Source organism: Salvelinus sp. IW2-2015, linkage group LG25, assembly GCF_002910315.2.
Source record: "Salvelinus sp. IW2-2015 linkage group LG25, ASM291031v2, whole genome shotgun sequence".
Classification (NCBI taxonomy): domain Eukaryota; kingdom Metazoa; phylum Chordata; class Actinopteri; order Salmoniformes; family Salmonidae; genus Salvelinus; species Salvelinus sp. IW2-2015.
In genome coordinates, this window is record NC_036865.1 from 14472046 (window position 1) to 14484506 (window position 12461).

The 12461-nt window shown below is 38.4% G+C and overlaps 1 protein-coding gene across 1 annotated transcript; it reads right to left on the reverse strand.

The window, feature by feature from the left end:
* Positions 1-3099: 3099 nt before the first annotated feature.
* LOC111951865 (polymeric immunoglobulin receptor-like) lies at positions 3100-5528 on the reverse strand. The gene is given in 6 exon segments (XM_070434950.1): positions 3100-3185; positions 3577-3645; positions 3648-3884; positions 3887-3907; positions 4321-4644; positions 5406-5528. Coding segments are annotated over 6 exon segments (759 nt in total). The 5' UTR covers positions 5464-5528; the 3' UTR covers positions 3100-3135.
* Positions 5529-12461: the final 6933 nt, after the last annotated feature.

A 12461-nucleotide genomic window follows, 5' to 3' on the forward strand; every position in this document is an offset into this window, starting at 1 on the left:
TGTGTTTGGCCTGGTGTGGTTCTCAATCAGAGGCAGCTGTCTATCMTTGTCTCTGATTGAGAACCATACTTAGGCTMCCCTTTTCCGTCTTTCTGTGTGGGATCTTGWTCTTTGTTTGTGTGCCYCTAGGTTGCACGGCGTAGCTGTTCGGTCGTCGTATTCTTTATTGTTTTGTTGTGTCGTAGTTTCACTTCGTGATTAAAATTATGTGGAACTCAAAGAACGCTGCGCCTTGGTCTCATTCTTCCCAGGACGATCGTTACACCCCCTCAGCTGCAGATAGCAACAATTGCATTTAATGGGCTATTTTTGACACAAGGCTCGTATTCTATATTTATATAAAGAATATCAAATAACTAAAGGTTTACTCTGTTTAGTTATTTGATATTCTTTATTGAAAAAACACAGTTAAGTGTCAACATGGGCACAGTTTATTATAAGTACAAGACCTTTAGTCTATAAGATATGCAGATTAACAAGATAGATAGAACAATAAAGTAATGAGGACAAAGGGTTGGGGCAGGAGGTGACAAATAAAATAATTTTATATGTTACTCAATCTGGAGACTTTTGTTCTGATGCCCTAGTACACTGAGATCCTCCAGTATTTTCCCCAACATCTTGTCTGGTACTTTGCGACCTACTGTATCTCTGGTGTTAGGCCACTGTGCTGTAGACCACAAGCTGGTTCTGCTGCCAGGAAGAGAAGAGGAAAAGAAACACACACACATGAATAACTTAGTCAAATCATCAACGCAGTAGAGCAACTTTTTATGCAGGCCTACATTTGGTTCGGTCTTGTTCTTGGTGACCACGGTGCTGTATGTGACTACATCATCCGGAAATGGGTCCTGCTGGTAGACAGTTACACAGGGAGTTATTCAGAAAACACTGATATCCATTTTGAATCCATTGTACATTCTACAACACATCAGAGCCGCCAATTCAAGTTCTGCTTTTCAAGACAAAAAACATTTTCTATAAGACTAGCTGTGCTTATACGTTTATTTTGTTTAATGTTTACCCTTTGTGCTGTCCAGTGCTGCATAGAAATCACATTGCTGTATAAGTCACCATGTCTCTCTGGGTTTAGGTCCTGTGTGATGGAGGAAAGAGAGCAACATGATCACATGAACTTAGAGAGAGACAGACAATGTTTACTTTCACTTMGAGTTGGGTTGGAGTGGGTTGAGTTGAGTTTGAGGTGGGTTAAGTTGGTTTGCAGAGGGTTTAGGTTGTGTTGAAGGGGGGTTGGGTGAAAGAGGTTACGTTTTACCTGTTGTGCTGTTCCTCTGATGTGACTCACAGTGCTGTAGGTAATGTCCTGGTCAGGGTCAGCAGGCTGTTGAAGGAATGAAACAAACCTTGTTAACATTTAACAGTTTTACAATATGCCATAGAAGGATGTTGTGCCTCATGCATAGTGACATGAATTAGAACATGTTTTGCTGTTTTGTTGTTATTCTTCAAGTGTCAGTAGTTGTGGTGAGTGATTTGAGGAAGTCTGTTCTGGCTAAAGATGTACACTTAGTGCAGGACTAAATAAAACAATTAAATGATCTTTAACCTGTTTATTTCAAATACTACACATAAGCAATCGGGTTGATTTCAAGTGTTAGTTATGAGTAACTACTAATCAAAGCGAGCCCTAGAATATCAAGAAGAGAAAGGAACAGATGAGTGACAAGATAACATGACCATAGCTTACTACTGAGGTGTTTGGTGGTTGGTCCTTTGCCTTCTTGTCCTCTGAAATAAACAAAAGAGGATGTTGGTACTAATGAACTCTGATGTCAAACCTTTCATTTGTAGTAGCAACAACCCTCCTGTATTTATAATATTCCGCAAATGACATTAGTCATAAACATATATATATTTTTTTTTACATAATTTAAAAAAATACTTACTATGTTTTCTCAACATCTTCAATGTGACCAAGGTAACAGCTATCAACACCACCAACAGGCTCAGAGGAATGAACAGGACTTCCAGTAAACTGGAATATAAAATAAAATGGAATATATAGATAACCACAGGCATGGTGGTAAATGCTTAAGCAAGAATATTTAAGGAAGATGTTTCATTTTGTATACATTTTTCTTTATCTGAAAATGAAACAGACAGTTTTGGAATGTGGAGAACTACAGTTATTATTGTTAACCKAGACACTGGTCTCTGGTTTGATCAGCRTTGCTAGTCACAGGTGTCTCCACCAAGGTTATTATAGTTTTGTGTTTTGATATTAGTTTTTATTTCTATTGGTTTTAATATTTTTATTTGAAATTCAGTTTAGTTTCAGGAAGTTTTACTATTTACTAGTTTTATTTAGTTTAAGGTTTATAAAAACATTCATATTTCGTTTTTATATTATTTAGTTTCATTTGTAGCTTTAGTGTTAGGGACAGAAAGTAGCCAATGCATGGGAGGTTAGGAGACATTTATGTGTTGTATAGTGTTTTTGGGGATGTCACTTTTCTTGCAACTGTGGGACAGTAACGCACAAGGTGATGGGTCAGGTCATAGGTTAGATTGGGTTTAAAGGTAGACTCAGCGAGATGACGTAGATGCACAAAGTAAACAGTAGTAGTGTGTCAATAGTCGCAACAACCAGGAATGTTGAAGTGCGAGGCTAAACTTCTCCGTTTGTTGACACATGCAACATTTTAGCAGGGGTACGCGACCAATATCTGCGTTGCTGCTGGTGGCAACATCTCGCTGAGTATACCTTTAAATGAAAGTCAGTCTCAATGTGACCCGTCAGATTCAGAAGCTATAAAACAACATTGCAAATACAGTTACATTTTTTTGCCGCCCAAAACGAAAACTGAACATAATCATAATGGTTTCTATTATATATTTTAGTTCGCTTTGTAGTCTTAGAAAATAATTTCAGTATGATAACATTTTTCAAACAGGTGGTTAATTATTTTATTTCAGAAGTTCACTAAATGTTTTTTCATTATTCTTTCTATTTACTATAATAACCTTATCCCAACACCTGACACATCACCAACTATTTGGATGACTGTAAAAGTGAGGGAAATAGTGAAGAATGAATACTGACCTCTGGTGCTTCTGCATTAGTTACAACATTGTCCCTGTCTGTAACAGAAGGGTAACTGTGGGTGAGAAGTGTTAACTCACACTGGTTAGTGAGGTTTGGTGAGAGGTTGGAGCTTGTGTTGCTGTGAGAGACAGAAAGATAAAGTAGCTTCAATAAACTGACTGTTGTATCATTGACATTGATTATTAAAAGACCAGGTAATTGTGATTGTTGATTGTAAACTAATCACTATCATGCTTTCTTTATCAAATGTGCATGCATTAAAATCCAATTCTTATAATATTTCAGTATTAATTTCAAATATAAGTGGTCGATATGATGAAAAGTTTGATAAACATGTTCATTTTCTTAATGATATTAACATGAATGACCGGATAAACTCAAGAGAATGTGTTGTCCAGAGATTTCCACTTGTTTTCAGAAAAGGTATTTCAATGTTCTATAATCTCTAACAACACTGGATGAATAAAAAGGGAATCGTACTTGGTTATATGGGATTGCTCTGTACTTACTTGTGGTGGTGCTCTGTGTTGTGGTTGGTTGATTGACAGTGATATGAACAGGCATCTGTAGTTTCCCTTTTCACACCAGTACCAGCCAGTGTTTCCCATCATCAATCCACTCATAGTCACCGTTAAGACAAATACGTTGGTGGTTTCTCTCTCTGCTCCTGCACTAACTTCACAAATGTTCCATCTAAGCCTCAAAACTTCCACAGCCACACAAGAGCCTCCATCCTGCACCACCTCCCGCTGCCTCAGTTGAACTATGTAACAGAGCACGGTGACGCTCTCTCCTACAACTCCAGTCATCTCTTGTGGTCCACATAGAGTTCTGGAGTACCTGAACACAATGATAGAGGCTGTGATTGGAGGAATCTGACAAAGAATACACAACATATATATATTGGCGACTACCATATCATATTGATATTCATATAACACTGAGAAAGTGTAAGTTAAAACATTGGTTCAGTCAGTGAAAGTATGTACAATAGATGTAGACTAGAGCATACAGTGTGTTTGATGATGAAACAGCAACTTGTGATTCATCAAACACACTGTCTGTCCTGACCCAGGAGGTGGCAGCAGAGATGTAATGTACCAATATAATATCCTCTATGGATTTCATTTGGTGAACATATGTATGACTGCTTTGTAGAGGGAAAAGTAACACACTCATCAACAGGACTATTATGCAACATTACTGAGCACTATTCATCCTGCATTACTGGATATGCAAGCAGTGCATCTTACCTGGAGTAACAGATATCTGCAGMCTAGCCCCATCATCTCCCTCATCCTTCCTCTCCACAATACACCAGTAATAARCAGAATCACMASGACTAAGACTTGTCATGGTCACAGTGAAGATTCYCTGGTTGATGTCATCAGAGATTGAGGTCTTTGTTTTGGTCTTAGGATGATCAGTGCGTACAACAGTAGAGCAACCAAACCAATAATATTCCTTACACCAGTATTTCACATTGTTTCTATAGCTCTGATCATGGAGACATGGGATGGTGATGGAGCCTCCTTGCTTTACAGACACATGACTCACTGRGGACARKCTCTGTGTATCTGTAGACACAACAACAGAGAACACATTTAAATACTTACATTTTATCCAGCTGCTCATAAGTCCCATCAGATGATCAACCAAACAATTTGACATAATTCTTGAAGTTGTGACTTTTGTAGAAAAATTTGGCAAAATGTGGTTGTAACACCATGTGTTTGTGACACCAGACAGTAGTTGATACATGTAAGTGCTGATGTTGTCACGCCAAAGTCCAGCCATGAGTACAGAGGCAACAATTAAAGTAGCTTTGACATGGAAATTACTACACCCCTAAAATATGGAGACAATCTCTGGTTTCAATTAACATTTCTGTTTAATACATTTGTATATAGTAAAACATTTGACTGGATTATTCTTGATATCTACTGTAGTACATTGAATCCCACAAAAAATGTTGTGCAAAATAAGTTACAAGCACATTTGTTAAAATTGATATTGATAGACACAGGAACTTTTGATTTTCTATTTGTTAATAATATGTTAGTTCTCTTTTACTTGAAGTCTTATTTAAATGTGTTTTGCAACAACTAGAAATGTAGAACTGTTGAAAAGTACAACTGTTTCACAAGATACATTTTTAAAAACAGCATGTATCTATCACCTGACCACAAAATGCTGAAATCCATAATGTGACCACAATGTCCATGGGCAAAGTAGACAGAACATTACAAGTGTTATGACTTTCAGCATGTTTTCACCGATTGACTTGGAGGAACTAAGCCTAATAATATCAAACAACTAAAGGTCTTCGCTCACTTACCTGAGAGTCCAGTGAGGAAGAAAAGGATGCGCAGGACAAGGAGGAGATGTGGAGCCATGAATGGATGAGAGATAACGTCTCTGGTAGTATTTATGTTTGTGTGGGAGTACTGGTGTGTCAGCAATCAAGGCACCCAGGCAACTGACTACTTCCTGATTCACATAGACATCACTATCTTCAACTCTCTTCCTGCTTTAACAACATAGTTCAACCATTGCCCTGTTCCAGACCTTGTGTGTTCAATGATGTTGAACTGTTGAAAACCTGACCAAGGCTGATATGGTCAAAATGTGTGAAAATGTATGCTAATACATATGCTTGTTTATATGTTGATTATTTGTGGAATATTCACCATCCTTAATACACTGATAACCTCATAACCACTTTACACCCTGGCTATAGTCATGGAATGAGTTACAATGGTACAGATAAAGTACATGTAAAATGTCATTTTGCTGGTTGGGTCATTCCTACTTCGCGGTGGCTTTTCTGTCCTCAGGAAATATCACTTCTTATTCAGTGTAAAATAGTTTAAAATGTGGTTTCCAAAAGGTTTTAAATGGAAAGTCAGGTGTCCTTTACCTTAAAAACACAAAAATATGGATCTTGAAAGAAAGTTTTACTCATTTTAGCACTTTCTTTTCAGTTGATGTAGACGTTTGTACCATGTCCCTGGGTGTTATTCATCAACTTCCATGAGAAATATAAGCCAAAAATAATGTTTAAAATCTTTCTTCATTATTTCATAGTCTTTGTTAAAATAATTCTCTGTAGAATGTTTTTGATGATTATTCTATTTATTCTTATTTAAGATTTTCTGTGTGTCCCTGATATCACTTTCCACCCTGTTAGTTTGTTGTACTTCTTTCTCCTTTAAGAAAACAACCTCTTCTTACAATTACACCACATTCATAAAGTGTCATAATTCTATTGGTAGGAAAACAACAGAGCATAGCTGAATAAATATAAACACTCAGTTGTATCTATTTTTACATTTGTCATGTTGTTAGTCTGTATGTCATATTGTTGGTCTGTATGTCCCACTTAAAATATATTTGATAAAGAAGTTTAAATTATTCTAGCTCAATATTGCACACTCACAGAGTTATGGCTAATTTAAGTTCCAAATTTCCATCCTGTTAGGTGCATAATCCTAACAGGGTGGAACCTAACAGGATGGAAAATGCACCTAAAAAGCTTGACCTATATGTTTTTCTGAAAGTCAAACATGTCCTTTTCTAACAGAATACAAAAAAACATACACATATGAAATCATTTTTTATAAGGTTATGAGGTCCAAATGTCACCAGATTATTGGAATGAGCTGGTTGTTAATTTAGGGATAGGCGTCCCGCTAGCGGGACACCTGTCGACAACATCCGGAGAAATTAGAAGGCGTGCAATTCAAATAAATAATCGTAATATTAAACATTCATGAACATACAAGTGTCTTATATAATTTAAAAGCTTAAATTCTTGTTAATCTAACTGCGTTGTCCGATTTACAATAGGCTTTACAGCGAAAGCATAGCATGCGATTGTCTGAGGACGGCGCCCCACATCAACATATTTTTCAACAGGCACAGGCTTCACAAAATCACAAATAGTGATTAAATAAATCACTTACTTTTGAAGATCTTCCTCTGGTTGCAATCCCAAGGGTCCCAGCTACAACATGAATGGTCATTTTGTTAGATAAAATCCTTCTTTATATCCCAAAAAGTCTGTTTAGTTGGAGTCATCGATTTCAGTAATCCACTCGTTCAACATGCAGACAAAGGAATCCAAAAAGCTACAGCTAAACTTCGTCCAAACAAGTCAAACGACGTTTCTATGTAATCCTCAGGTACTCTAAAATGTAAATAAACTATAATATTTAATTCGGAAAATAGTATGTTCAATAGGAAAGTAAAATTAGTAAGCGCGCCCTCCTCCTCGTGCGTCGAAAGACTGATATTGTACCGGTGGTCTCTTCACAAAAACAAAAAATTCTTGCTCATTTTTGAAGAAACAAGCCAAACCTTGAATAAAGACTGTTGACATCTACTGGAAGCCATAGTAATTGCAATCTGGGAGACGGATTTACGTAGGAACAATAAGTTTCCATTATAAGAGCCTGGGACCTAAAAAAACAATTCTGGTTGGTTTTTCTTTGGATTTTCACCTGCCATATCAATTATGTTATCGTCTCAGACATTATGGCTTCTGGGCTTGAGTAACAGGCAGTTTACTTTGGGCACGTCAGTCACGCGGAAATTCAGGAAACTAGACCCTGTCCCAGAGAAGCAGATGTAATCTTAAGAGGCAAATGAGATCAATAGAGTTTCATGTTCAGCAAGTTAGTATTTTAGCATGTTTATTTTTCATTTAGAAATCAAGAGGAATTATTGATGGAACAATTCAACCAGGCTGTGATTTGTTACGTTAAACCATAAGAAATAACCATCAGAAGACGGGTTAAAGATACTGCCAGTTGGCAACAAGACATTGGTCAAGAGTTTTATTTTACAACACATGCACATTTGAGAAGAATAATTATATAAACCCATGAATCATACATCATGTACAGATAAAGCTACAGTACACACATCAATTATAGATATTGTTATTGGTAATGTGTGGTGTTTGGACAGAGTTTGGATAAATAGAATGTAATGTTGGGAATAGAATCTGATGCCCTAGGTTTATTCTTAGACCCAGAGGGACTTAAACGTTGAAGGTATACAAAAATTACAAATTAAGGTTATGATAAAGAAAAATACATTAAGATAAAGCCTAATGATTGACTGATTTGAATTCATTAAACCATTTAAAAAACAGACATAAGAGTGCTCCAGCCGGAGACGTCTCCACATACAATAACAAAATTAATCAAGGATAACACAATGAAGCTTGAAAACATATATTTTCATCGTGGTCCTTTTAAGGGGAAAGGTACATRGCCCTTGTCTCATTTTTCCCTAACACAATACATTTGACACAATATTAAACAAAATAGGCACCAAAAGCCAACCCATATGCTATCCCTGGCATTACCTTCTCACCCACGTGCTGGAGGCCTACCGCTCACATTTGAGATTTCCTGCTGTTAAGCAAATATTTTCAGTGAGAATGTGAAACCAACCAGGGAGGTTATTAATTATTTAGTTCTTTGGAAGACTATTCCAAATAATGACAACTGAGTACAAAAGGATTTATTTTCCCATACCTAATTTTGAAAGGAACTAAGTCAGTTTCACTCCCTCTAGAATAGTTATGGTTATCCCTGGACTCTGACCAAGTTAGAGTAGTTACATAGGTACTTGGGGACCATACTGGGGACAATCTTATGAAAAATACACAATTTAATCTGAGGGACTCTCTCCACCACTTTGGGAGAGTCCCACCAAAGTGGGAGTGGTCAAGATGAGTACAGCATGTGCTGGAAATCTGCGAATAATCCTAATTTGTCCTGAGATGTCTGCAGTTTGTTTTGAATTATCTAGGGGGCACTATTGTACCAGGAAGAGCATGCAAAATCAAAGTGGCACTGAACAAGAGCCCCAGCCAATGACACCATTTTCACACTTTTTCCCCCGTCATTTCCGGTCACAACTTGCAGACGTGCTGCTGTGCGTTTTGTTGCCAACCTTACTTTGCTACCTGACAACGTTACGGTTTTTACTTTTTAATTACCGTTTATATTTTTTGTTTTTCCCTCACAACTTTCTTTTTCATTCAACTTTTTCAATGCTTTATCTGGACATGGTTCGTCAGCATCTTCAACAGCCGAAGCTAAGTAGTAACATTAACATGATGCCTTCTAATTGCAGTCGCTGTACTCATAATATACAGGAGAACGATCGCCTTACGGCGAGGATAGCTGTGCTGCAAGCCCAGCTTCAGACGCAATCGTTAGGCAAGGGTAATTTCAGTGTAGGAAAGGATGAAACAGCGTCTGTGCTACCAGTAAGTACAGATAGTAGTATAAATCCCCTCGCACAGTTTTCGCAGCCGGACAACTTTCTCATGGCTTCTGGAGGGAAATGCTGTWGGAATGCTCAACCGGTGTCGCTCATTCAGCCGACAGAAACTTTCAACCGGTTTTCCCCATTAAGCAGCGAGTCGGAGTCTGAGGCCGAGCCTTCTCTTGTCTCTACTCCTCCCGTTACGGGTCTGAGACGCCGAAGCTTCCCACCATTAGCTCTGACAAATTGAAAACCCATTACCCGCAGTATTAGACTTAAAACGAATCATCCAGCGATCATACACTGTTTACCAGAGGGCAGGGCTACCGACGTTAAGGCTAATCTGAAGATGGTGCTGGCTAAAGCTAAAACTGGCGAGTGTAGAGAGTATAGAGATATTGTTATCCATGTCGGCACCAACGATGTTAGGATGAAACAGTCAGAGATCACCAAGCGCAACATAGCTTCAGTGTGTAAATCAGCTAGAAAGATGTGTCGGCATCGAGTAATTMTCTCTGGCCCCCTCCCAGTTAGGGGGAGTGATGAGCTCTACAGCAGAGTCTCACAACTCAATCGCTGGTTGAAAACTGTTTTCTGCCCCTCCCAAAAGATAGAATTTGTAGATGATTGGCCCTCTTTNGAGCTCTACAGCAGAGTCTCACAACTCAATCGCTGGTTGAAAACTGTTTTCTGCCCCTCCCAAAAGATAGAATTTGTAGATGATTGGCCCTCTTTCTGGGACTCACCCACAAACAGGACCAAGCCTGGTCTGCTGAGGAGTGACGGACTCCATCCTAGCTGGAGGGGTGCTCTCATCTTATCTACGAACATAGACAGGGCTCTAACTCCTCTAGCTCCACAATGAGATAGGGTGCAGGCCAGGCAGCAGGCTGTTAGCCAGCCTGCCAGCTTAGTGGAGTCTGCCTCTAGCACAGTCAGTGTAGTCAGCTCAGCTATCCCCATTGAGACTGTGTCTGTGCCTCGACCTAGGATGGGCAAAACTAAACATGGCGGTGTTCGCCTTAGCAATCTCACTAGGATAAAGACCTCCTCCATTCCTGCCATTATTGAAAGAYATCGTGATACCTCACATCTCAAAATAGGGCTACTTAATGTTAGATCCCTCACTTCAAAYGCAGTRATAGTCAATMAACTAATCACTGATCATAATCTTGATGTGATTGGCCTGACTGAAACATGGCTTAAGCCTGATGAATTTACTGTGTTAAATGAGGCCTCACCTCCTGGTTACACTAGTGACCATATCCCCCGTGCATCCCGCAAAGGCGGAGGTGTTGCTAACATTTACGATAGCAAATTTKAATTTACCCCCCAAAAAATGACGTTTTCGTCTTTTGAGCTTCTAGTCATGAAATCTATGCAGCCTACTCAATCACTTTTTATAGCTACTGTTTACAGCCCTCCTGGGCCATATACAGCYTTCCTCWCTGAGTTCCCTGAATTCCTATRGGACCTTGTAGTCATAGCAGATKATATTCAAAWTTTTGGTGATTTTAATATTCACATGGAAAAGTCCACAGACCCACTCCAAAAGMKTTTCGGAGCCATCATCGACTCAGTGGGTTTTGTCCAACATGTCTCTGGACCTACTCACTGCCACAGTCATACTCTGGACCTAGTTTTGTCCCATGGAATAAATATTGTAGATCTTAATGTTTTTCCTCATAATCCTGGACTATCGGTCCACCATTTTATTACGTTTGCAATCGCAACAAATAATCTGCTCAGACCCCAACCAAGGAGCATCAAAGGTTGTGCTATAAATTCTCAGGAAACACAAAGATTCCTTGATGCCCTTCCAGACTCCTTCTGCCTACCCAAGGATGTCAGAAGACAAAAATCAGTTAACTTCTCTAGTATAGGGGGCAGCATTTTCACGTTTGGATGAAAAGCATACCCAAATTCAACTGCCAGCTACTCATCCCCAGAAGATAAGATATGCATAATGTTATAAGTATGTATAATGTTATAAGTATATCTGGATAGACAACACTCTGAAGTTTCTAAAACTGTTTGAATTATGTCTGTGAGTATAACAGAACTTATTTAGCAGGCGAAACCCCCAGGACAAACCATTCAGATTTTTATTTTTTGAGGTCACTCTCTTTTCAATGACATTTCATTGGGAAACCAGATTTCTAATCAACCTGCTTACAGTTCCTACCGCTTCCACTGGATGTCAACAGTCTTGAGAAATTGGTTGAGGTTATTTCTTTGTGTAATGAAGAAGTACGGCCATCTTGAATGAGAGTCACATTAAGTGTCCTGATAGATAGAAGCGCGTGAGCAGAACACTGGCTATAGTTGGTTTTAATCCTGTATTGAACACAGCTCATCCCGTCTTCAATTTTATCGATTATTAACGTTAAAAAATACCTAAAGTTGTATTACAAAGGTAGTTAGAATTTTTTGGGCAAAGTTTACAGGTAACCTTTGAGATATTTTGTAGTCATGTTTGAGCAATTTGGAAGCGGTGTTTTTCTGGATCAAACGCGCCAAATAAATTGACATTTTGGATATATATCGACTAAATTAATCGGAAAAAAAGGACCATTTGTGATGTTTATGGGACATATTATAATGGCAACAACAGAAGCTCGTCAAAGGTAAGGCATGAATTATATATATTTTTCTGTGTTTTGTGTCGCGCCTGCAGGGTTGAAATATGCTTTTCTGTTTACTATTGTGCTATCCTCAGATAATAGCATTGTTTGCTTTCGCCGAAAAGCCTATTTGAATTCTGGCATGTTGGCTTGATTCACAACCAGTGTAGCTTTAATTTGGTAACTTTCATCTGTGAGTTAATGAAAGTTAGATTTTTATAGTAATTTTCATAGTAATTCATTTGAATTTGGCGCTCTGCATTTTCTCTGGCTTTTTGCCAAGTGAGACAGTAGCGTCCCGCCTAAACTCAGATTTTTGGATATAAATATGAACTTTACCGAACAAAACATACATGTATTGTGTAACATGAAGTCATATGAGTGTCATCTGATGAAGATCATCAAAGGTTAGTGATTCATTTTATCTCTATTTCTGCTTTTTGTTACTCCTCTCTTTGGCTGGAAAAATGGCTGTGTTTTCTGTG